The sequence below is a fragment of the Ovis aries genome, chromosome 22, assembly GCF_016772045.2.
Source record: "Ovis aries strain OAR_USU_Benz2616 breed Rambouillet chromosome 22, ARS-UI_Ramb_v3.0, whole genome shotgun sequence".
Taxonomy (NCBI): Eukaryota; Metazoa; Chordata; class Mammalia; order Artiodactyla; family Bovidae; genus Ovis; species Ovis aries.
Genome location: NC_056075.1, coordinates 36,869,623 through 36,893,489, shown reverse-complemented (window position 1 = coordinate 36,893,489; position 23,867 = coordinate 36,869,623). Strand labels below are relative to the sequence as shown.

Here is a 23,867-nt window from a genome sequence, read left to right as displayed (position 1 = left end):
ACAGCTGCCCATTTTGGTAGGGGAGAAGGGAGCGCCAATTCACCCTGGAAAGCCTTTCCTCTGTAAGTCAGCCTGCCAGTGCTTTGAAATGCTGGTGTAGTTTCCGAAGCCAGGTAGCTGCCTGGATGAGCCTCAAGGAAGAGTTCTGGAAAACAGCCAGGGCTTCTAATATTAAGAGCTTTCAAAACCAGCAAGGCTAACCACTGGCCGATTCGCCACTTCATGAAGAGCCGGAATAGAGACTCTAGAATAGATGTAATGTTACCCAGCTTGCTTCAGCCAGGCAGCACTCATGCTGCTGGGTTCTACCTCAGCATTGAGCTGCAGAGAATCGTTGAGCATCATAATTAAGTGATGTGGGCCCAAGAACATCTGTTGCTATTGCAGAGTCTTCACGAGCAATTCTCACACAAAAAGAAGCAGTTTCTCCAATTGGCACAGCTGCGCAAGCAGGAGAGAGGACGGGGTGGGAAGGATGAGGGGCTTCTGTGGGACATAAAGAGGTAACACCCTTCCAGAGTCTTTGCTCGTTTCTTCCTGTTGGTGGAATGAGATAAAGATTACAAGATATATTTCTGGGTTCACCTAAAATGATGAAAAAAGTAGATATTTGGATTTCTGCTTAGTAAACAGATGTATCCTCCATATTTTGCTCAGCTCTGGTTTGGAATAAATAAGTTGCTTTTGTAGCATGTGTAAATCGACCCCCCCCACCCCACCCCCACAACCCCTTTCAGTGTCCATAGCAGATGGTAAATTCTGTGGCTGCCAGTTCTGTCATAATATGGTTGCAGAAAATAGAAAGCAACATGAAGACCTCTGATAGAACACAGCTGGTGTGTTGGGAGACCGCTTTGAAGCCGCTGGTGATGACTGTAGAGTTAGTGTGAAAGCGTATAGGTGGACTGTAGAAACGCGTTGCTTGAATGTAGGGATAAGACTGTGATTGCTGAGACCTGTTACTAACCAAAGCACGTCTCCCTGGGCCTTAGGAGAGGAGAACTTGGGCGTGGGTGGGCAGATTGGCAAACCGGTGGGGAAGTACAAAGCAAACAGGTGCCACAGTCATGAAAATGAGAGGAGCATTCCCGAGTCAGCTGGCTAGCACACTCCTAAAGCTAGGTGTTACACTATCTGGTGGGGAAAGGATCTCATAAACTTAGTTGAGAATACAGGAGTCCAGTGCTTGGAACTTGAAACACCAAAAGACAGTAAATTCTGTTTACACGTTAAGTTGGGACTAGAAACTGTATTAGAATTACTTTTCTTCTTCTTCTTTTTTTAGCAGAAGTTAAATTCCCACCAGAAAGCTTTAATGAAAGGATATTCCTTTTCCTTTAGAACACGGTCCTGTGTGATCCCTCTTATGGAGGGTCTGAGTCAGGATTTAAGTAAATAGCTTTGCTAGTTTAGCACTGCGTGCTCATTTTGTGTATGCTAGCCAGAATGGGTTTACCCAAATAGACGGAGGTTTTCAAAACTAAAACTTTGAAAAAGTTTCAGTTCTTGATAGACTAATGGCCCAAACTGAACAATAGCTTAATTTTTTTATTTTAAAAATATTTTAAAAGCATAGAAAAGGGCAGAGAATAATATGACACACATACATGTCACAGAATTAGCTTACTTTTTCAAATTTAAAAGTAAAGTTGAAGGTCCCCAGTGTCACCCAAACCTAGACCCTTCCCCTCCCTGGCTTTTAAGAGGCAACTACTCGCATTTATTTTATATGTATCCTTCTGTTCCATGTTTTTATATATATACCATATGTATTAGGAAATATACAGATGCAGTGTAAATATATGAAGTACTTTTGTGTGTTTAAGGTATCATTTGATATATATATTCTATAACTCCTTTTACTCAGCATTATGATTTTTGAGAATCTGGTTTATATTTATTGATAGATGTAAAACATTGACACATAAAACATTAGTTCATTCATCTCTATTTATAGTGTATGATATGGATATACCATAGTGTATTGTTATAAATGCAGAACATGTTTGTATAGGTCATCTTGTACATATTACTAGAGATTCTAGTGATAGAATCTAAAAGTATAATTGCTGAGCCATAGGGTATATGCAATTTCAATTTTTTTCTTGCTGTAAGGCCTGTGGGATCTTAGTTCCCTGACCAGGGATCAAACCCATGCCCATTGTATTGGAAGCGTAGAGTCTTAACCACTGAACCACCAGGGAAGTCCTTGCAATTTCAGTTTTGCTAGTTTATTTCTAAAGTAGATATGCCAGTTGACATTTCCACCTGAAGTATGTGAGAGTTTCTGACTCCTGGTACCAGACCTTTTCAGTTTTTGCCAGCCTGTTAGATCAGAAGATCTCATTATTTTAATTTGGTTTTTCCAAATTGTCAGTGGCATCATAATTTTTAGCCACTGACATTTGAAAGTAAAAATATCCAAAGGTATGAAATCCCCAGAAACATATCCCAGATATGTTTATCTGACATGGTAGAATTAAAATATAAAGTTGTGTTATATTATATATAGTGTAATAGTATTCTCACACAACTAAAATTTTAATTATTCTAACAGCTAAAATCACGACATTTTTGACAAAAATCTTCCTAAAATGTGTTATACTTCCTATTTTATGAAATTCCGTGCTCATAATGAATGTGTCTGATGTTGAGAAAGATTGAAAGCAGGAGGAGAAGGGGATGACAGAGGATGAGATGGTTGGATAGCATCACTGACTCAATAGACATGTCTAAACTGGCCCTGAAGGTATTAATGAATTTTTAAAAAACCTAACATTCCGCTCATTTTCCAATGAGTCAATTTTTCACATCAGGTGGCCAAAATATTGAAGCTTCAGTGTCAGCATCAGTCCTTCCAGTGAATATTCAGGACTGATCTCCTTTAGGATGGACTGGTTGTATCTCCTTGCAGTCCAAGGGACTCTCAAGAGTCTTCTCCAGCACCACAGTTCAAGAGCATCAATTGTTTAGTGCTCAGCCTTCTTTATAGTTCAACTCTCACATCCATACATGACTACTGGAAAAACCACAGCTTTGACTAGACGGACCTTTGTTGGCAAGTAATGTCTCTGCTTTTTAATATTCTGTCTAGATTGGTCATAGCTTTTCTTCCAAGGAGCAAGTGTGTTTTAATTTCATGATGGCAGTCACCATGTGCAGTGATTTTGGAGCCCAAGAAAATGAAGTCTGTCATTGGTTCCATGGTTTTCCCATCTGTTTGCCATGAAGTGATGGGACCGGATGCCATGATTTTAGTTTTAATTTGCTATACCTTCTTCTACTCAAAATTGTAAGGATACAAGGATGGTTTCTTCTTGAGTGACAGAGGGCATAGGAAGTTGAGGAGTTTGTCTCCAGGTAGTGACCACTTCCTGTATTCCCCAGGGTTCTGGATAGTTGAAACGACCCAGTTTTAGGAATCTGCCCTGTGCATGAGTGGGGTTTTTGCTATGCCAGCAAAACACCTGCTTGAGAAGAGGCACAAATATTCTCTTAAAGAATGAATACATTTTAACTCAAGGATGTTAAATTGGTCTGTTACTGAGGAGATAATAAGCAGGAAGGTGACTCATTATCTTAGAAGGTCTGAGAAAATTGGCCAGATACAAATGGTACAAGTATCATGCTGGTGAGTGGTTATAAATACTATGTGGCCATTAATGCCTTTTTTTCTTCGTATTTTTTTCTTTTTAAAAATATGTTTTCTTTTTTTATTGAACTATAGTTGATTTATAATATTATGTTAGTTTCATGTACAGAGCAGAGTGATTCCGTTATTCTCTCTGTGTGTATTCTTTCCCAGTATAGATTATTACAAGATACTGACTGTAATTCCCTGTTGTGATTGTTGTGGTTTAGTTGCTGAAGTGGTTTAGTTGCTAAGTCATGTCCGAATCTTTGTGACCTTATGGACTGTAGCCTGCCAGGCTCCTCAGTCCATGGGATTTTTCAGGCAAGAAGATTGGAGTGGGTTGTCATTTCCTTCTCCAGAGGATTCTTCCTGACCTAGGGATCGAACTCATGCCGCCTGTGTCTCCTGCATTGCAGGCAAATTCTTTTACCCCTGAGCTATCAGGGAAGCCCACAATTCCCTGTGCTAAACAGAAAATCCTTGTTGTTTGTCTGTTTTATATATGCTGTGCTGTGCTTAGTCGCTCAGTTGTATCTGACTCTTTGCAATCCCGTGGATTGTAGCCCCCCAGACTCCTTTTCCATGGTGATTTCCCAGGCAGCAATACTGGAGTGGGTTGCCATGCCCTCCTCTGGGGGATCTTCCCAACCCAGGGGTTGAACCCAGGTCTCCCACATTGCAGGCAGATTCTTTTCCAGTTGAGCTGCGAGGGAACCCATGATATATATCTGTCTAATCCCAAACTGCTAATTTATCTCCCTCCCTCTCTATTTTGGTAACCATAGTTTTTTGTTTTCTATGTCTGTCTGTTTCTATTTTGTAAACAAATCAATTTTTTGTATTATTTTTTAGATTCTGTGTGTGTGTGTGTGTGTGTGTGTGTGTGTGTTGAGTCACTTCAGTTGTGTCTGACTCTGTGCGACCCTAGGGACTGTAGCTTGCCAGCCTCCTCTGTCTATGGGATTCTCCAGGCAAGAATACTGGAGTGGATCGTCATGCCCTCCTCCAGGGGATTTTCCTGACCCAGGGATCAAACATGTGTCTCTTATGTCTCCTGCATTGGCAGGTAGGCTCTTTACCACTAGTGGCCCCTGGGAAGCCCTGATTCCACATATAAGTGATACATTTATCTCTGTCTGGCTGACTTAGTATGGTAGTCTCTAGGTCCATCCATACTGCTGCAGTGGCACTGTTTCTTTTTTATGGGTGAGTAATATTCCCTTACTGTGGATATATCCAGAGGTATGAACCATCCCCCCCACCCCCAAAGCATATCCCAGATGTGTTTATCTGACATGGTAGAATTCAAATGTAAAGTGCTATATTCACATGGTCATATATATATCAGTTCAGTCCCTCAGTCATGTCTGACTCCTTACAATCCCGTGGACTGCAGCACCCAGGCTTCATGTCCAACTCCAACTCCTGGAGCTTGCTCAAACTCTGTTGAGTTGGTGATGCCATCCAACCATTTCATCCTTAGTCATCACCATCTCCTCCTGCCTTCAGTCTTGCCCAGCATCAAGGTCTTTTCCAATGAGTCAGTTCTTTGCATCAGTTGGCCAAAGTTTTGGAGCTTTAGCATCAGCATCAGTCCTTCCAATGAATATTCAGGACTGATTTCCTTTAGAATGGACTGGTTTGATCTCCTTGCAGTCCAAGGGAGTCTCAGGAGTTTCCAACACCACAGTTCAAAAGCATCAATTCTTCGGTGCTGAGTTTTCGTTATGGTCCCACTCTCACATCCATACATGACTACTGGAAGAACCATAGCTTTGACTGGACAGACCTTTGTTGGCAAACTAATATCTTTGCTTTTTGATATACCGTCTAGGTTTGTCATAGCCTATATATATATATATATATGTATATATCACATACCTTCTATATCCACTCATCTGTTGATGGACACTTAAGGTTGCTTCCTTAACTATTGTACATAGTGCTGCTGTTAACACTGGGGTGCATGGATCTTTTTGAATTAGAGTTTTGGTCGTTTCTGGATATATCATTAATGCTTGTTAAAGATTTTTAATTTCTGTTTCTTTTCCTAAAACTGTTTATAAATTTACTCTTTCTTGTCTTTCCAAACTTATGATACAAACTTAACATTTTTGTTTTGTTTTCGTTTCAGTGTGACAAAATTAGGCAAGAACGAGATGAAGCAGTTAAAAAACTGGAGGAATTTCAGAAAAGTATGTAAGCATTTTGGTGGAATTGTTCAAACACATACAGCTGTGCTTTGGGGTTATGTGGGTAGGCATGTACTCTGTGTTTAGTTGCTGATGCAATGGGCAGCCAAGAAAGGAGGAATTGTCTTCCCATTTGCCAAAAAAATGCTGTGGCATTATTGTGATTTTTAAAGAAGTGGATTGATAATGAGCATTATCATTTCATAAGTATATTATTTATATATACATAAAGTACAGTTTGTACTTATTATGAAAATTTTTACTATGCAGACCAGTTAAAAGAGAGCAAAAATTGTTACTTTGACTCTGATAAAAGCCAACATTAGTGTATTATAGTCTTTCTTTCCTGCTCTTTTATCTGTGAAATATATCAACAAAAAATGCAGTCATGCTTTGCATTCAGTCTTGCAGCCTACTCTTTTCAGTAAATAGTATATCATGGTCATCTTTGCATGTTAGTAGAGAAATATATCAGTTTTTAGTGTTACCCATAGTATTCTATCATAAGATAGTACTGTAATTTATTTAAACAGTTCTTCAGTGATAGATGTATTATTTCTGATTTTTAGGAATTAACTGTAATGCCATGATAAGAATTCTAATTCATACATCTTTACAGTGGTCTGATTAGTTCCTTAGGTTAATTCATAGAAAGGGAATTCTAGGTTTACAGAACTTACACATTTTAGGAATTTTTAAATGGTTGAAATAGCTCTTTCACCAAGGAAAGTGATAGTTTCACAAAAGGTATAATTTCTTAATTTTTGCTGTTACTTTTTTATGTGATGTAAGTCTGTTATTACTTTATCCCCCAAAATAGAGCAAATCTGATCATGCTCAGAAGGTTCAGGAGGAAATATGTCACAGGAAAGCCAGACTTTAGCTGGGAAAGTGACCCTCCCACTTGGAAGCAAGGCCTCTCCATCCTTCTCAGATGCCACGTTAGTCAGGTTGTTTGATTATATCATAAAGGGTTGACTTGGTAACTACACTACAAAACATTTCAACATTTATTCTTGCTGGAGATAAAGCAGCTATAAAAATGCGGCAGGATAGTTAAATTTCAGTAGCTAGTTTATTTCAGGTGTCTGGCTGTAACAAGGAAAACCTAAAGAGGATATTGTTGATAATAACCTGTCTTTGGTGGCCAGTATGCTATGACTGGCTTACTGTCATAGTATGCCATAGGTGAAAATATTTTTCTTTATCTGTGAATGTGTGGATGGCAATTGTTTAGGACTTTCTCCTTCCCTAATAGAGGATTAATGGGAATTTCTTACACTCAAACTGACACTGAGTTACAGCTGAAAGGGGTATACCATTGACATTTTTGAAAGTTAATGTATTTGAATTAGTTGTTGATATTGGGTTGGCCTGCTGTGTGCAGTGGGAATAGTTCAAATTCTTATGATTGGAATTATCATAAAATGTTTTGGTCCAGGTAGGTAGTAGAGATTTTACCTTTTGTATTATGCAAAAATGGAAGCAAATTTCTACCAAATCAACTTACCTTTTTTCCTTTGAAGAAATTTTAAATACTATCTTTTAAAAAACTTTTAATTTTACACTCTATTTCATTTTTATTGTGTTGGAGTATAACTGATTAATAGTTGTGATAGATTCAGGTGAACAGCAAAGGGACACAACCATATATATATATGTGTGTGTGTGTGTGTGTCCATTCTCTCCCAACTCCCCTTATATCCAGGCTGCCACATAACATTGAACTGAGTTCCACATGCTATACAGTAGGTCCTTGTTGACTGTTCATTTAAATATAGCAGTGTGTACATGTCCATCCCAAACTCCCTAACTATCCCCCCCAACCGGCAAAGCTCCTTGTCTAAGTGTGTGAGTCTGTTTTTGTTTTGTAAGTAAGTTCATTTATATCTCTTTTTTTTAGACAAAGAAGGAAAGACATTGTACGACATCCTTATTTTTTTGATATAAATTTATTTATTTTAGTTGGAGGCTAATTACTTTACAATATTGTCTTGGTCTTGCCACACATTGACATGAATCCGCCACGGGTGTACATGTGTTCCCCATCCTGAACCCCCCTCCCACCTCGCTCCCCATCCCTTCCCTCTGGGTCATCCCAGTGCACCAGCCCTGAGCACCTGTCTCATGCATCGAACCTGGACTGGCAATTTGTTTCACATATGATAATATACATGTTTCAATGCCATTCTCCCAACATCCCACCCTTGCCCTCTCCCACAGAGTCCAAAAGACTGTTCTATACATCTGTGTCTCTTTTGCTGTCTTGCATACAGGGTTATCATTACCATCTTTTTAAATTCCATATATATGCATTATTATACTGTATTGGTGTTTTTCTTTCTGGCTAACTTCACTCTGCATAATAGGCTCCAGTTTCATCCGCCTTATTAGAACTGATTCAAATGTATTCTTTTTAATGGCGGAGTAATACTCCATTGTGTATATGTACCACAGCTTTCTTATCCATTTGTCTGCTGAAGGATATCTAGGTTGCTTCCATGTTCTGGCTATTGTAAACAGTGCTGCGATGAACATTGGGGTACATGTGTCTCTTTCAATTCTGGTTTCCTCAGTGTGTATGCCCAATAGTCAGATTGCTGGGGCGAATGGCAGTTCTATTTTCAGCTTTAAAAGAAATCTCCACACTATTCTCCATAGTGGCTGTACTAGTTTGCATTCTCACCAACAGTGTAAGAGGATTCCCTTTTCTCCACACCTCCTCCAGCATTTATTGCTTATAAACTTTTGGATGGCAGCCATTCTGACTGGTGTGAAATGGTACCTCATTGGGGTTTTGGTTTGCATTTCTCTGATGAGTGATGTTGAGCATCTTTTCATGTGTTTGTTAGCCATCTGTATGTCTTCTTTGGAGAATGTCTATTTAGTTCTTTGGCCCATTTTTTGATTGGGGCATTTATTTTTCTGGACTTGAGCTGCAGGAGCTGCTTGTATATTTTTGAGATTAATTACTTGTCAGTTGCTTCATTTGCTATTATTTTCTCCCATTCTGAAGTCTGTCTTTTCACCTTGCTTAGAGTTTCCTTTATTGTGCAGAAGCTTTTAATTTTAATTAGGTCCCATTTGTTTATTTTTGCTTTTATTTCCATTACTCTGGGAGGTGGTCATAGAGGATCCTGCTGTGATTTATGTCAGAGAGTGTTTTGCCTATGTTTTCCTCTAGGAGTTTTATAGTTTCTGGTCTTACATTTAGATCTTGAATCCATTTTGAGTTTATTTTTGTGTATGGTGTTAGAAGGTGTTTTAGTTTCATTCTTTTACAAGTGGTTGACCAGTTTTCCCAGCACCACTTGTTAAAGAGATTCTCTTTTCTCCATTGTATATTCTTGCCCCCTTTGTCAAAGATAAGGTGTCCATATGTGTGTGGATTTATCTCTGGGCTTTATATTTTGTTCCATTGATCTATATTTCTGTCTTTGTGCCAGTACCATACTGTCTTGATGACCGTGGCTTTGTAGTATAGTCTGAAGTCAGGCAGTTTGATTCCTCCAGTTCCATTCTTCTTTCTCAAGATTGCTTTGGCTATTCGAGGTTTTCTGTATTTCCATACAAATTGTGAAATTATTTGTTCTGGCTCTGTGATAGGGATTGCATTGACTCTATAGATTGCTTTGGGTAGTATACTCATTTTCACTATATTGATTCTTCCAATCCATGAATGCAGTATATTTCTCCATCTTTTAGTGTCCTCTTTTATTTCTTTCATCAGTGTTTTATAGTTTTCTATATACAGGCCTTTTGTTTCTTTAGGTAGATATATTCCTAAGTATTTTATTCTTTTCATTGCAATGGTGAATGGAATTGTTTCCTTAATTTCTCTTTGTATCTTCCAATTATTAGTGTATAGGAATGCAAGGGATTTCTGTGTGTTGATTTTATATCCTGTGACTTTACTATATTCATTGATTAGCTCTTCTTGAGGGTTTTCTATGTAGAGGATCATGTCATCTGCAAACAGTGAGAGTTTTACTTCTTCTTTTCCAGTCTGGATTCCTTTTATTTCTTTTTCTGCTCTGATTGCTGTGGCCAAAACTATGTTGAATAGTAGTGGTGAGAGTGAGCACCCTTGTCTTATTCCTCACTTTAGGGGAAATGCTTTCAATTTTTCACCATTGAGGATAATGTTTGCGGTGGGTTTGTCATATATAGCTTTTATTATGTTGAGGTATGTTCCTTCTATTCCTGCTTTCTGGAGGGTTTTTACCATACATGGATGTTGAATTTCGTCAAAGGCTTTCTCTGCATCTATTGAGATGATCATATGGTTTTTATTTCTCAACTTGTTAATCTGGTGTATTACATTGATTGATTTGCAGACATTGAAGAATCCTTGCATCCCTGGGATAAAGCCCACTTGGTCATGATGTATGATCTTTTTAATATGTTGTTGGATTCTCTTTGTTAGAATTTTGTTAAGGATTTTTGCATCTATGTTCATCAGTGATATTGGCCTATAGTTTTCTTTTTTTGTGGCATCTTTGTCAGGTTTTGGTATTAGGGTGATGGTGGCCTCATAGAATGAGTTTGGAAATTTACCTTCCTTTGCAATTTTCTGGAAGGGTTTGAGTAGGATAGGTGTTAGCTCTTCTCTAAATTTTTGGTAGAATTCAGCTGTGAAGCCATCTGGTCCTGGGCTTTTGTTTGCTGGAAGATTTCTGATTGCAGTTTCAATTTCCATGCTTGTAATGGAAAATCTGTTAAGATTTTCTGTTTCTTCCTGGTTCAGTTTGGAAAGTTTTACTTTGCTAAGAATTTGTCCATTTCTTCCAAGTTGTCCATTTTATTGGCATATAGTTGCTGATAGTCTCTTATGATCCTTTGTATTTCTGTGTTGTCTGTTGTGATCTCTCCATTTTCATTTCTAGTTTTATTGATTTGATTTTTCTCCCTTTGTTTCTTGATGAGTCTGGCTAATGGTTTGTCAATTTTATTTATCTTCTCAAAGAACCAGCTTTTGGGTTTGTTGATTTTTGCTATGGTCTCTTTGTTTCTTTTGCATTTATTTCTGCCCTAATTTTTAAGATTTCTTTCCTTCTGCTAACCCTGGGGTTCTTCATTTCTTCCTTTTCTAGTTGCTTTAGGTGTAGAGTTAGGTTATTTATTTGACTTTTTTCTTGTTTCTTGAGGTATGCTTGTATTGCTGTGAACCTTCCCCTTAGCACTGCTTTTACAGTGTCCCACAGATGTGGAGTTGTTGTGTTTTCATTTTCATTCATTTCTATGCATATTTTGATCTCTTTTTTGATTTCTTCTGTGATTTGTTGGTTATTTAGCAGCGTGTTTTTCAGCCTCCATATGTTGGAATTTTTAATAGTTTTTCTCCTGTAATTCAGATCTAATCTTATTGCAATGTGGTCAGAAAAGATGCTTGAAATGATTTCAATTTTTTTGAATTTACCCAGGCTAGATTTGTGGCTCAGGATGTGATCCGTCCTGGAGAAGGTTCCGTGTGTGCTTGAGAAAAAGGTGAAATTCATTGTTTTGGGGTGAAATGTCCTATTGATATCAATTGGGTCTAACTGGTCTATTGTATCATTTAAAGTTTGTGTTTCCTTTTTTTTTTTTTTTTACTGTGATCATTTTTATTCTTTATTTTTTAATTTTAAAATCTTTAATTCTTACATGTGTTCCCAAACATGAACCCCCCTCCCACCTCCCTCCCCATAACATCTCTCTGGGTCATCCCCATGCACCAGCCCCAAGCATGCTGTATCCTGCGTCAGACATAGACTGGCGATTCGATTCTTACATGATAGTATACATGTTAGAATGCCATTCTCCCAAATCATCCCACCCTCTCCCTCTCCCTCTGAGTCCAAAAGTCCGTTATACACAGCTGTGTTTTTTTTTGCTGTCTTGCATACAGGGTCGTCATTGCCATCTTTCTGAATTCCATATATATGTGTTAGTATACTGTATTGGTGTTTTTCTTTCTGGCTTACTTCACTCTGTATAATCGGCTCCAGTTTCATCCATCTCATCAGAACTGATTCAAATGAATTCTTTTTCACGGCTGAGTAATACTCCATTGTGAATATGTACCACAGCTTTCTTATCCATTCATCTGCTGATGGACATCTAGGTTGTTTCCATGTCCTGGCTATTATAAACAGTGCTGCGATGAACATTGGGGTACACGTGTCTCTTTCAATTCTGGTTTCCTCAGTGTGTATGCCCAGCAGTGGGATTGCTGGGTCATAAGGTAGTTCTATTTGCAATTTTTTAAGGAATCTCCACACTGTTCTCCATAGTGGCTGTACTAGTTTGCATTCCCACCAACAGTGTAAGAGGGTTCCCTTTTCTCCACACCCTCTCCAGCATTTATTGCTTGTAGATTTTTGGATCGCAGACATTCTGACTGGTGTGAAGTGGTACCTCATTGTGGTTTTGATTTGCATTTCTCTAATAATGAGTGATGTTGAGCATCTTTTCATGTGTTTGTTAGTCATCCGTATGTCTTCTTTGGAGAAATGTCTATTTAGTTCTTTGGCCCATTTTTTGATTGGGTCGTTTATTTTCTGGAATTGAGCTGCATAAGTTGCTTGTATATTTTTGAGATGAGTTGTTTGTCAGTTGCTTCATTTGCTATTATTTTCTCCCATTCAGAAGGCTGTCTTTTCACCTTGCTTAGAGTTTCCTTGGTTGTGCAGAAGCTTTTAAGTTTAATTAGATCCCATTTGTTTATTTTTGCTTTTATTTCCAGAATTCTGGGAGGTGGATCATAGAGGATCCTGCTGTGATTTATGTCAGAGAGTGTTTTGCCTATGTTCTCCTCTAGGAGTTTTATAGTTTCTGGTCTTACATTTAGATCTTTAATCCATTTTGAGTTTATTTTTGTGTGCGGTGTTAGAAAGTGATCTAGTTTCATTCTTTTGCAAGTGGTTGACCAGTTTTCCCAGCACCACTTGTTAAAGAGATTGTCTTTACTCCATTGTATATTCTTGCCTCCTTTGTCAAAGATAAGGTGTCCATATGTGTGTGGATTTATCTCTGGGCTTTCTATTTTGTTCCATTGATCTATATGTCTGTCTTTGTGCCAGTACCATACTGTCTTGATGACTGTGGCTTTGTAGTAGAGCCTGAAGTCAGGCAAGTTGATTCCTCCAGTTCCATTCTTCTTTCTCAAGATTGCTTTGGCAATTCGAGGTTTTTTGTAATTGTGTTTCCTTGTTAATTTTCTGTTTAGTTGAACTATCCATAGGTGTGAGTGGGGTATTAAAGTCTCCCACTATTGTATTATTGTTAATTTTCCCTTTCATACTTGTTAGCATTTGTCTTACATATTGTGGTGCTCCTATGTTGGGTGCATATATATTTATAATTGTTACATCTTCTTCTTGGATTGATCCTTTGATCATTATGTAGTGTCCTTCTTTGTCTCTTTTCACAGCCTGTGTTTTAAAGTCTATTTTGTCTGATATGAGTATTGCTACTCCTGCTTACTTTTGGTCTCTATTTGAGTGAAATATCTTTTTCTAGCCCTTCACTTTCAGTCTGTATGTGTCCCTTGTTTCTAGGTGGGTCTCTTGTAGACAGCATATTTAGGGATCTTGTTTTGTATCCATTCAGCCAGTCTTTGTCTTTTGGTTGGGGCATTCAACCCATTTACATTTAAGGTAATTATTGATAAGTATGATCCTATTGCCATTTACTTTATTGTTTTGGGTTCGAGTTTATACACCCTTTCTGTGTTTCCTGTCTAGAGAAGATCCTTCAGCATTTGTTGGAGGGCTGGTTTTGTGGTGCTGGATTCTCTCAGCTTTTGCTTGTCTGTAAAGCTTTTGATTTCTCCTTCATATTTGAATGAGATCCTTGCTGGGTACAGTAATCTGGGCTGTAGGTTATTTTCTTTCATCACTTTAAGTATGTCCTGCCATTCCCTCCTGGCCTGAAGAGTTTCTACTGAAAGATCAGCTGTTATCCTTATGGGAATCCCCTTGTGTGTTATTTGTTGTTTTTCGCTTGCTGCTTTTAATATTTGTTCTTTGTGTTTGATCTTTGTTAATTTGATTAATATGTGTCTTGGGGTATTTTGCCTTGGGTTTATCCTGTTTGGGACTCTCTGGTTTTCTTGGACTTGGGTGATTATTTCCTTCCCCATTTTAGGGAAGTTTTCAACTATTATCTCCTCAAGTATTTCCTCATGGTCTTTCTTTTTGTCTCCTTCTTCTGGGACTCCTATAATTCGAATGTTGGAGCATTTAACATTGTCCCAGAGGTCTCTGAGATTGTCCTTATTTCTTTTAATTCATTTTTCTTTTTTCCTCTCTGTTTCATTTATTTCTACCATTCTATCATCTACCTCACTAATCCTATCTTCTGCCTCCGTTATTCTACTGTTGGTTCCCTCCAGAGTGTTTTTGATCTCATTTATTGCATTATTCATTATATATTGACTCTTTTTTATTTCTTCTATGTCCTTGTTAAACCTTTCTTGCATCTTCTCAATCCTTGTCTCCAGGCTATTTATCTGTAACTCCATTTTGTTTTCAAGATTTTAGATGATTTTCACTATCATTATTCAGAATTCTTTATCAGGTAGATTCCCTATCTCTTCTTCTTTCATTTGGTTTGGTGGGCATTTATCCTGTTCCTTTACCTGTTGGGTATTCCTCTGTCTCTTCATCTTGTTTATATTGCTGTGTTTGGGGTGGCCTTTCCGTATTCTGGCAGTTTGTGGTTCCTCTTTATTGTGGAGTTTCCTCGCTGTGGGTGGGGTTGTATGGGTGACTTGTCAAGGTTTCCTGGTTAGGGAAGCTTGTGTCAGTGTTCTGGTGGGTGGAGCTGGATTTCTTCTCTCTGGAGTGTCATGAAGTGTCCAGTAATGAGTTATGAGATGTCAGTGGGTTTGGAGTGACTTTGGGCAGCCTGTATACTGAAGCTCAGGGCTATGTTCCTGAGTGAGTTCATATGTTCCTGTGTTGCTGGAGAATTTGCGTGGTGTGTCTTGCTCTGGAATTTGTTGGCCTTTGGGTGGTGCTTGGTTTCAGTGTAGGTATGGAGGCATTTGATGAGCTCCTATCAATTAATGTTCCCTGGAGTCAGGAGTTCTCTGGTGTTCTCCGGGTTTGGACTTAAGTCTCCTGACTCTGGTTTTCAGTCTTATTCTTACAGTAGCCTCAAGACTTCTCCATCTCCTTTCGAAGACAATGGGCTGCTTTTCTCGGTGCCTGATGTCCTCTGCCAGCATTCCGAAGTTGTTTTGTGGAATTTACTCAGTGTTCAAATGTTCTTTTAACGAATTTGTGGGGGAGAAAAGTGGTCTCCCTGTCCTATTTCTCCACCATCTGAGGATCGCCCCTATGACATCCTTATATGTAGAATCTAAAAAGAAAATAATTACCTTTAGAATAACATGTAAACTTTGCTTTCATCTACCATTTCTCTTTTCCCTTTCTCTTCCTCTAAATATCTTTGATAATTAAAAAAATTTTCATTTCTCTTTATGAACAACTCAGAGCCTGAAAGAATTTACCTTTATTGTTGTATTCATTCAGTGTTTACCTTTACTGCATCAGCCTAGTTTAAGTCTGGATGGCAGGGAGACAGAGTATTGACTCTTCACTCAGTCTGAAAAGAACAGAAAATGAAAACTAAGAAAACTTCATCTGTTAAAAAACTGTGCCTGAGATAAATGGTTCATGACTTTAGAACAGAGGGTATCAATTCAGATTTGGAAGGGAATGAGGCAGTTTTCACCAGTGAAAAGCATGATTTGTTGTGAATCCCTGTATACCCCGAGCAATTAATTTCTGCACTGCTGCTGCTAAGTCACTTCAGTCGTGTCTGACTCTGTGCGACTCCATAGACGGGCAGCCCACCAGGCTCCCCCGTCCCTGGGATTCTCGAGGTAAGAACACTGGAGTGGGTTGCCATTACCTTCTACAATGCGTGAAAGTGAAAACTGAAAGTGAAGTCGCTCAGTTGTGTCTGACCCTCAGTGACCCCATGGACTGCAGCCTTCCAGGCTCCTCCATCCATGGGGTTTTTCCAGGCAAGAGTACTGGAGTGGGTTGCCATTGCCTTCTCTGAATTTCTGTACTAGTAAAAGTGAAATAAATGACCGTACCTTGTAGGCTGTTTGAGGATTAAATGAGATAACCCATGTAAAAACTGCTGAACAGTGCTTGGCACTGCACTCTACAAATACTAGTTGTTGCTACCACCATCATCTCATTTACTGTGCCATCCAGGGCTTGACTGCCCTTCAGTAGTGAGTTCATGTCATTTACCCTCCATGAATTAGTTTTGGGACACAGTCTCCACATTTGGACAGCACCAGGGGAAGTTTTCTTTTGGTACCAAGTTGAAATCTGCTTCCCTGTAATGTTTCCCTTCTAGCTCTAGTTCTCTTAGTGTAGGAAGAACAGCCAAAAGAGGGTGAGAAAAAGCTTTGTTAGACTGTCGGGATCAACTCTTCCTAGCCTGGCATACTTTTCCTAGCTGGTTTTGCCCATATTTCCCTGTGATTCTTGGCCCTCTGCCAGCTCTTCCTGAGTCTCTCTCTTGTCTTTCTGGACAAAGTACACCACTGCTGAGCAAAGCCATGTTCCCTGGAAAGACAGATGGAAGTAAAAGTGAAGTTCTTTCATGTCTTTTAGGCCACTCAGCATTAGATCCTTTGCTCTCTTTTGGGGCCTACCAATTTTCCTGCATATCTGCTAGCTTTCATGATTGTTTTCTCACTACATGAAAACCTTTCTAAGTAATCCAATACTGCAGGAGAATTTATGGTATGTTTGCCACGTATACATTAGAGATATCCTGCATCTAAAGATTGCTGAGAATGGGCTGAATGGAGAGGAATTTTGCTCAGAAAGCAGCACCCTGGGTGGGGTGGCACTTTTAAATATGAGCAATTAGAAAAGAACATAGAAAATTGGAGTCCTCTAGACATAGCTTTGGAGAAGGAAATGGCACCCCACTCCAGTACTCTTGCCTGGAAAACTCCATGGGCAGAGGAGCCTGGTAGGCTGCAGTCCATGGGGTCACTACGAGTTGGACTTGACTGAGTGACTTCACTTTCACTTTTCACTTTCCTGCATTGGAGAAGGAAATGGCAACCCATTGCAGTGTTCTTGCCTGGAGAATCCCAGGGACGGAGAAGCCTGGTGGGCTGCTGTCTCTGGGGTCACACAGAGTTGGACACGACTGAAGTGACTTAGCAGTAGCAGCAGCAGACATAGCTTTGGCTGGCCTTTACCAGTTAGAACTATGTAATCTGGGATATGTTCCTTAACTTCTCCAGGCCTCCGTGTTCTCAAATACAAAAACTGCTATGGTAATACCTACCTCGTAAGATTGTTGTGAGGATCTTTGAGCAGACACATGTGCAGGGCTCAGCACACAATAGACACATTGTTGGCCCAATAAACGGTGAGAGTGGTTGTTTCCTAAGCCATTCTGTGCTACAGGGAGCATTGCTATGAAAGGGGTGTTCACATGTGAACCTAGGCCTGAGACAGTTTTTCAGTCATCAGACACACACAGACATGAATACCTACTTTGTACATAGCATTGTGCTGGGTGTAAGAGAGTCAGCCATGAATGAAGAATTTTTCTGCCCTGATGCTCAACTCAGTGGAAGACAAAGCAAATTAAAAGAACCCCAGTGCCCCTACAGTGTGATACATTCTATGATGGCAAGTATATGAGAATGTTTTGGGGTCAGAGAACAGGAGAGACAGACTTTGCTAATTCGACTAGACTGCTGGAGGCAGCAGTTGATACTTTTTCAGGCTATACTTCTGAATTCTCAGAGTCATTAAGAAAAATGTTTATTATGGAAAGTGTCAAGCTTGTACAAAAGTAAAAAATATATAATGAACCACCCCTGTGACGGACCTACCACACAGCTTCAAAAGTTGTAAGTTTGTGTCCAGTCTTGCCTTCTTCTGTACATTCATACACCTATTCTCACTGACCTCAGATTATTTTGAAACTAATTCCAGTCATCATATCATTTGATCTGTAAATATTTCAGTATGTATTTCTAAAGTAACTGCTGCTGCTGCTAAGTCGCTTCAGTCTTGTCCGACTCTGTGCGACCCCATAGACAGTAGCCCACTAGGCTCCTCTGTCCCTAAAGTACTAGGATTTTTTAAAAACATAGCTGCAGTAGGGTCACTTTATTTAAAGTTCATCTTTTTTCTTTTTTAAACCTTTTTGTCATCCAAATTATAGGTGTTTTGAGTACAGCACTGGGTCATGGATTGTGGATATTATAAGGAAAGCCTGAATTTAGGGCTATAGGCAAATCATTATATGAACAGTTAAAGTTTTGAAAAATCTTTATCATTTGAAAGTAAATACATTTATATATTAAAAAAAAATTCTGGGACTTCCCTGGCAGTCCATTGGTTAAGACTCCATACTTTCACTGCAGGGGGCACTGGTTTGATCCCTGGTGGCGGGACTAGGATCCCGCATGCCACACAGTGCCACACAAAAAATAATTTGTTTCATGTCAGGTGACCTGACTTTTGGTTTTGGAAACTGTATCATCCTTTGTAAAGATATAAATGCCCTTTGAAATATGCTCATTTCTTTTGGATCTAGAAAGTTTGTAAATAGGTTTCTCTGGTGTCAGCTTAGCATTGGGATAATTTTTTAAACTGAAAATTAAAGCACAGTTTAAGTTTTCCAGAGTTCCTTCTTATAAGAAGAAATAAAAACCTGCCTGATGGAGTATACTGTATCAGAACTGGAGAAAATGTGGACTAGCATTGCCCAGCTAAGTTTATCAAATTAAATTACAGGGCAACTTTTTACAAAATGTTTAGAAAATAAGTGTTGTTGTTATTTTCCTCTCTCTCTTTACTGGGGCTAAACCTTTCTAGTGTGGGGCTAAACCTTTCACTGTGGAATGATTTTTCTTACTCTTCCATGAGCAAGAATATTATTGAATAAAAAGTCAAATTCCTATGAAAAATGCAGAGTGTTTATGTTTTTGTTATGATAGTTAGAAATACCAGATTGTGGTAGAAGGTGTCAAGTAGTTAAGGCTAAAAATTTGAAGTAATATTTGATGTTGTAAAAATTGTGTGGGTTTCTTTTCTCTTTCCTTCACAGTTTTGAAGAACCTACCTTGTAAACATAGTGATAAAATGCCAGGAATATTAGGACTTTAAGGAAATAATAGAGCCTATTATTTAAACTACAATATAAAAGGCAATTATATTGATGAAGAGCTACATGGTCTTTGTGTGTGTGAATAAACTTGGCCTGTGTTCAGCTTCTATTTGTTCTTCTGGCATAAACACATATTGTGTGTGATTCCAGTTTAATGGGGACCCGTTTGTATGCCAAGCAGCTGCATTTTAGGACCTATTGCGTGATTTCATAGCTCTCTGAAAATTGGTTCTATTCAGAACAAGAGATAGAAGAGGAGAAGGGGGGGTGCTGTGGGGGGGTGGGGGAGAGCTTCAACACACAATCATTTCTTTTCAATTGGAGCCAGAAAGGTTGATGACAACATGACCATTGTGTTATAATGATAAGACCACTACGGCATCTGTACCTCTCATCAAGGCTTTCACACAGCAGCAGATACAATTTAATTCACTGCTCTGTCAGCAGTGCTGATACCATTATGCCGTCTGTCTCCACAGTTATAATCACTGTCCTCTGAGAAATGCAGTTGAAATGATCTTGAGCAGTCAAAGAAACTCTCAATTAAGGCTGCCACTTCCAATGTGTCAGATTGTGTCTTATGCACTTGGTACAATTTTCACTTCCAATCCTGTTTATTTACAATGTCTACCAGTAATTACGCTTAACGTGTCATTTAGTGAGGGGGGCCCCTGCCAAGCCGATTGTTGGGTGCTGCTCTACCATTGAGTGGGAGTTTCTCGAAGTCAATGCCATCAGCAGCTTTTAGGCCCTGATGGGACGCAGTAGTAATGTTGATAATGCAAGTATCGTGCTCATCAAGTCATAATTAGATGCCACTCAAATGTGCCACTTGTAATAACAGTGTTGATTCATGTTTTTCTCGGTGACTGCAACTACTAATTAGTTAAGTGGTTTTTGGTTGGCCTGCATTTGCTGCGGATCATTATTACTCCTGAAAAAATGTCAAGGTTAGAGATGTTTCTGGCCATTTAGTGCTGCTTTATGAATTTGAATATTAACATAATAAGAACTTTGGGTGGACTTAGGAAGTAATACATTTTTGTATTTAATTTGGAGAGAAATTTTTTCCCCTGAGTTTAATCATAATTGCAGGTTAATTAAGCTTAAATGAAGCAAAAGTAATCTCTCTTTGTGTTATGTGAGCCCAGTGCTTTTTCCCTAACTTTGTTGGGTTTCACGTTTTGGTGCCCTTAATTTTTCTTTTTTTTTTTTTTTAAGCCAAACAAATATCAATAAATATACATGTCTACAGTTAAGTTTGAGGTTCTGAGCATTTTCTTTTCAACTAGAATTATGGGTGAAAGGATTTGGCATTTTTCTTACTGATCTTCAAACTATAACTCAAGTTCTAAATTATTTTGTACTTTTGAATCTCATTTATATAAACCAGCCACCAAAAAGTCTCAGAATTGCTGTTTTTGAAACATTGGTTAAACATCAAGTTTGTTATTTTTTTTAATCTTCCTGACAGTCTGTGATGTGAGAAGCAATTTGTTACCATCAACTTTTATCATCACTTAGTGCAAAAATCTTGTTGCTATAGTTTTCTGCCCTGGAGTTTATGAAATACTTTGTCAGTAATAAAGACTACTATTGAAATACTCAATTTAGTTAAGCTGTCACATTGTTATTCTAGTTATGAGATCAATATGTAAGATTTATTTTTAAACATTTCTCTTTAGCTAGTTTTCCTGAGAAGATGCGTAAGTAGTATTCTGCAAAGAAAAGGAAATAATATATGCCACTTTTAATTTATGAGAGGTTCTTTTGTTCAAATTAGCAGACATGTCTATAGTTATATAGACAGCTACATAGAAAACAGACTCAAAAAAATTCTCAGTAGCTTTCCTAAAATGTGTGTAATAGCCATAAAAGTTCTTTGTTGTCTTCTTTCTTTCTACATTCAAATATTAGCTAAGATTTGATCAGAGCAGCATCTTCAACACTTTTTTTTTCCATGATAGCTAACGGTCTGGCCAGCTAAAGAATTACAGTATTCTTAATCATGGGACAAGATGTGTGGGCTTCTGGAATAGCTGACTAATCTCTGAATGCTAAGACTTTTCCCCCCTCATTCCTAGTTTCTCACATGGTTATAGAGGAAGTGAATTTTATGCAGAACCATCTTGAAATAGAGAAGACTTGTCGAGAAAGTGCTGAAGCTTTGGCAACAAAGGTGAGACATTTCATGTAAAGGAATTCTACCTAAGCTTTTAAAGTTCAACTTGCTTTTCTACATAGTGACCTCTATTTTCTTCTGCTTTTCTAGCTCTCTAATCAGTTGATTCTGATCCTCATCAGAGGTCTCAGAACCCTGAAATGTGATTATGTAAATATCTGTCTTAATGCCAAGATTATTTCGATTATAAAAGAAAGAAGTGTTTGTATATGTGTATCTCAGTATTTCTGTGTGTGTGTGTGATTTTTGCCTATGAAAATGGTCCCAGCGTGGTCTGTTGAACTCGACCTTCCTGATGTCTGTGCGTTTGGTTAAAATGCTAAACAAATTTAAAACTAACTGAAAGTGGCGTAAAAGAGCAATAAGTGTTTACTGTTTGAATCAGATGAAAAAGTCAGCCTCAGACTGTGCATTTCAGGTGGTTATTTGTGAAAGCAGAGTGAGGGCATGCTAAAGGTGACCTCCAGTGCACCCCTGATTGCTTCTAGCTGATGAATTTACCAAGTGTGTAATTTTCTATATTCTATCTCATCAGAAGTACATTATTATTAAGGAATATTTTTTATCTCTGTCTTACGTATTTTGGGTTGGGCAAAATGCATCTGAACCACTTCATCAGAAAATGGATTACAGTGATTTTCAGCCAGATTTCATTAGTGATGCTGGTTTTGTTTCTTTCCTCTCTCCATTGTCACCGGTACCTCCATAGTATTTCTTTGGATGCACCTGAAACTCTATATATCAGACAGTCAATCAGTCAATTTAATCTATGTGCATTAGCATTGTGCTTGCTAGAGGTATTTGCTTAATTGTTTGCATAACGACACTCCATTAGAATTCATAAGATATGCAGGCAGAACCTAAATAAGTATATTAATGCGTGTATATAGCTTCTCTTCCATTATTTGTCCAAAGAATCTATAGCGATAGAGGCCGTTGCTTTAAAAAGAATGATAACATGGAGGTTCTATTCTGTATATCTCTAGTGTTCACAGGTTCGTAATACTGTTTGAATTTCTTTTCATTTCCTTTTCTTCTTTTGGGCCAAGTAGGAAAAATGTATTTGGAGCATACTAGCTATTCTGAATCTTGTAGTGGGTAAGGATAGTTTCTGTATTTTCTCTTGTTTTTGACAAGTATTCCTGTTGCTATAGTATATCCACAGTGAGAACCCTATCTCTCAGGACTGGCAGTTTATGGAAAACAGTGGTTTGGGAGGTAGTATATACAGGTTTTATTACCAGTTATATAATTTTGGACATACGTGACTTTGACCAGGTTAATTCTGTTCCCTAGACGGCTGTTGTCTCATCTTAAATGACAGGATAACCTTGAATTAGGACTAAAGTGAAAATGGGATTAAAGTTTATGATAACTTTAATCATTGGTCCCCTTAAAAATTATTTTATTATTTTCCTCCCTTTCGTATTTAACAGTTGATTTTGAGCGGAAGAATTCACGCATCTAACCTGCAATTATCATGTCATAATTTTCAAAGTAGACCAGGATTGGTTTCTTAAGAATACCCATACCCACTGCTCCAGGAGTATGGCCCAGGCATGTGAATGTTGAAAAAGTTGCCAGGTGACTGTATAGTCATCCCTGGTTATGACAGTGTGTTACTAATCTCTGGGGTCATTTTTACAGTTTAGTATTGATAATAGAACCCTTAACATAGAGTTTGTCTTCTTAAGAAGCCCTTTTGAAAATGGACAAATGGTTTGTTTTTGAGGCTACAGTGTACTTTAGGATACAGTGTATGTGGACTTTAGAATAAAAAACCAAAAAAATCTATTTGATTAAATGCTATCAATATGCTCATTAGATGTGAAAGAAGCTACAGCTTTGAATACAAAGTTTGGAAGCCTCATTATATGTGTGATCAATAAGTGAAAGTAACACATCCTGATTTAAGTATTAATTGTCAGTTTTGAAAATTGTTTTCATTTTCTAAAAAGCAAAATTTCTAGAAGTTCTTATTTTTTTAAGTCTTTGCTCTCAAATTAAGGGCAAATAGAATGTTTAATTCTTATGATGCAATTTGGATTATTGCCTTAGAAGCAAGTATGGATGCTTTGCTTTGCTGAAATGTGAAAGTTAAACCAATAGAATATAGACCAGTTATTTAAATTGTATGATCCAGGTCTGTTTAACATGCTTATTTTGTATCTTTAACTATCCATTAAACTGTGCTCCATATAAAAACCCTGTTTAAATTTGAATATAGCATAAGGTTCTGTTCCTGTAGGGTTATGAAAGGTTTATTTTTGCCTTCTAACTTAGAAGAGTTTTGAAACAGAAGTAGCATGCATTAACCTATATAATCTGATGGCTAATAACTGCAGTGACATTGCTTAGCTTAAATTTGTGAGTTCAGAGTTCTCAAAAATTTCTACTTCATATGGTCATAAGATTTCATGTGTATAAATCTTGTATTTTCTTCTTTCAGAATATGAAAATGATGTTTCCAGAGAAGACTTTTGAAATTATGTTTGGCTTTTTTTCTTGAGAAAGTAACTTTGTTGAATAGAGTAATTGTATTACAGCCAAATAGCTGGTAGATATTGGTGCCTAGTTTGATAGGAGCATTAAACTCTTTTGAGAGCAGAACTGTTAACTGTTACGTTATCAAATGTTACTTTGATGGTGGCCTGGGAAGTAGTATGTTAAGCATCAGATGGCAAAAATGAGTATTTCCAGTTTTTCA

The 23,867-nt window shown here is 38.1% G+C and overlaps 1 protein-coding gene across 3 annotated transcripts in view; it reads left to right on the top strand.

Annotated features, from left to right (window-relative positions):
- The window catches only part of SHTN1 (shootin 1), a 113,402-nt gene that overhangs the window by 24,192 nt on the left and 65,343 nt on the right, over positions 1–23,867 (top strand). For all 3 annotated transcript variants that reach the window (XM_012102998.4, XM_015103436.3, XM_012102999.4), the window contains exons 3-4: positions 5,769–5,829; positions 21,063–21,157. In XM_012102998.4, coding sequence (XP_011958388.3) covers positions 5,769–5,829; positions 21,063–21,157 — 156 coding nt within the window. The remainder of the gene's footprint in view (positions 1–5,768; positions 5,830–21,062; positions 21,158–23,867) is intronic.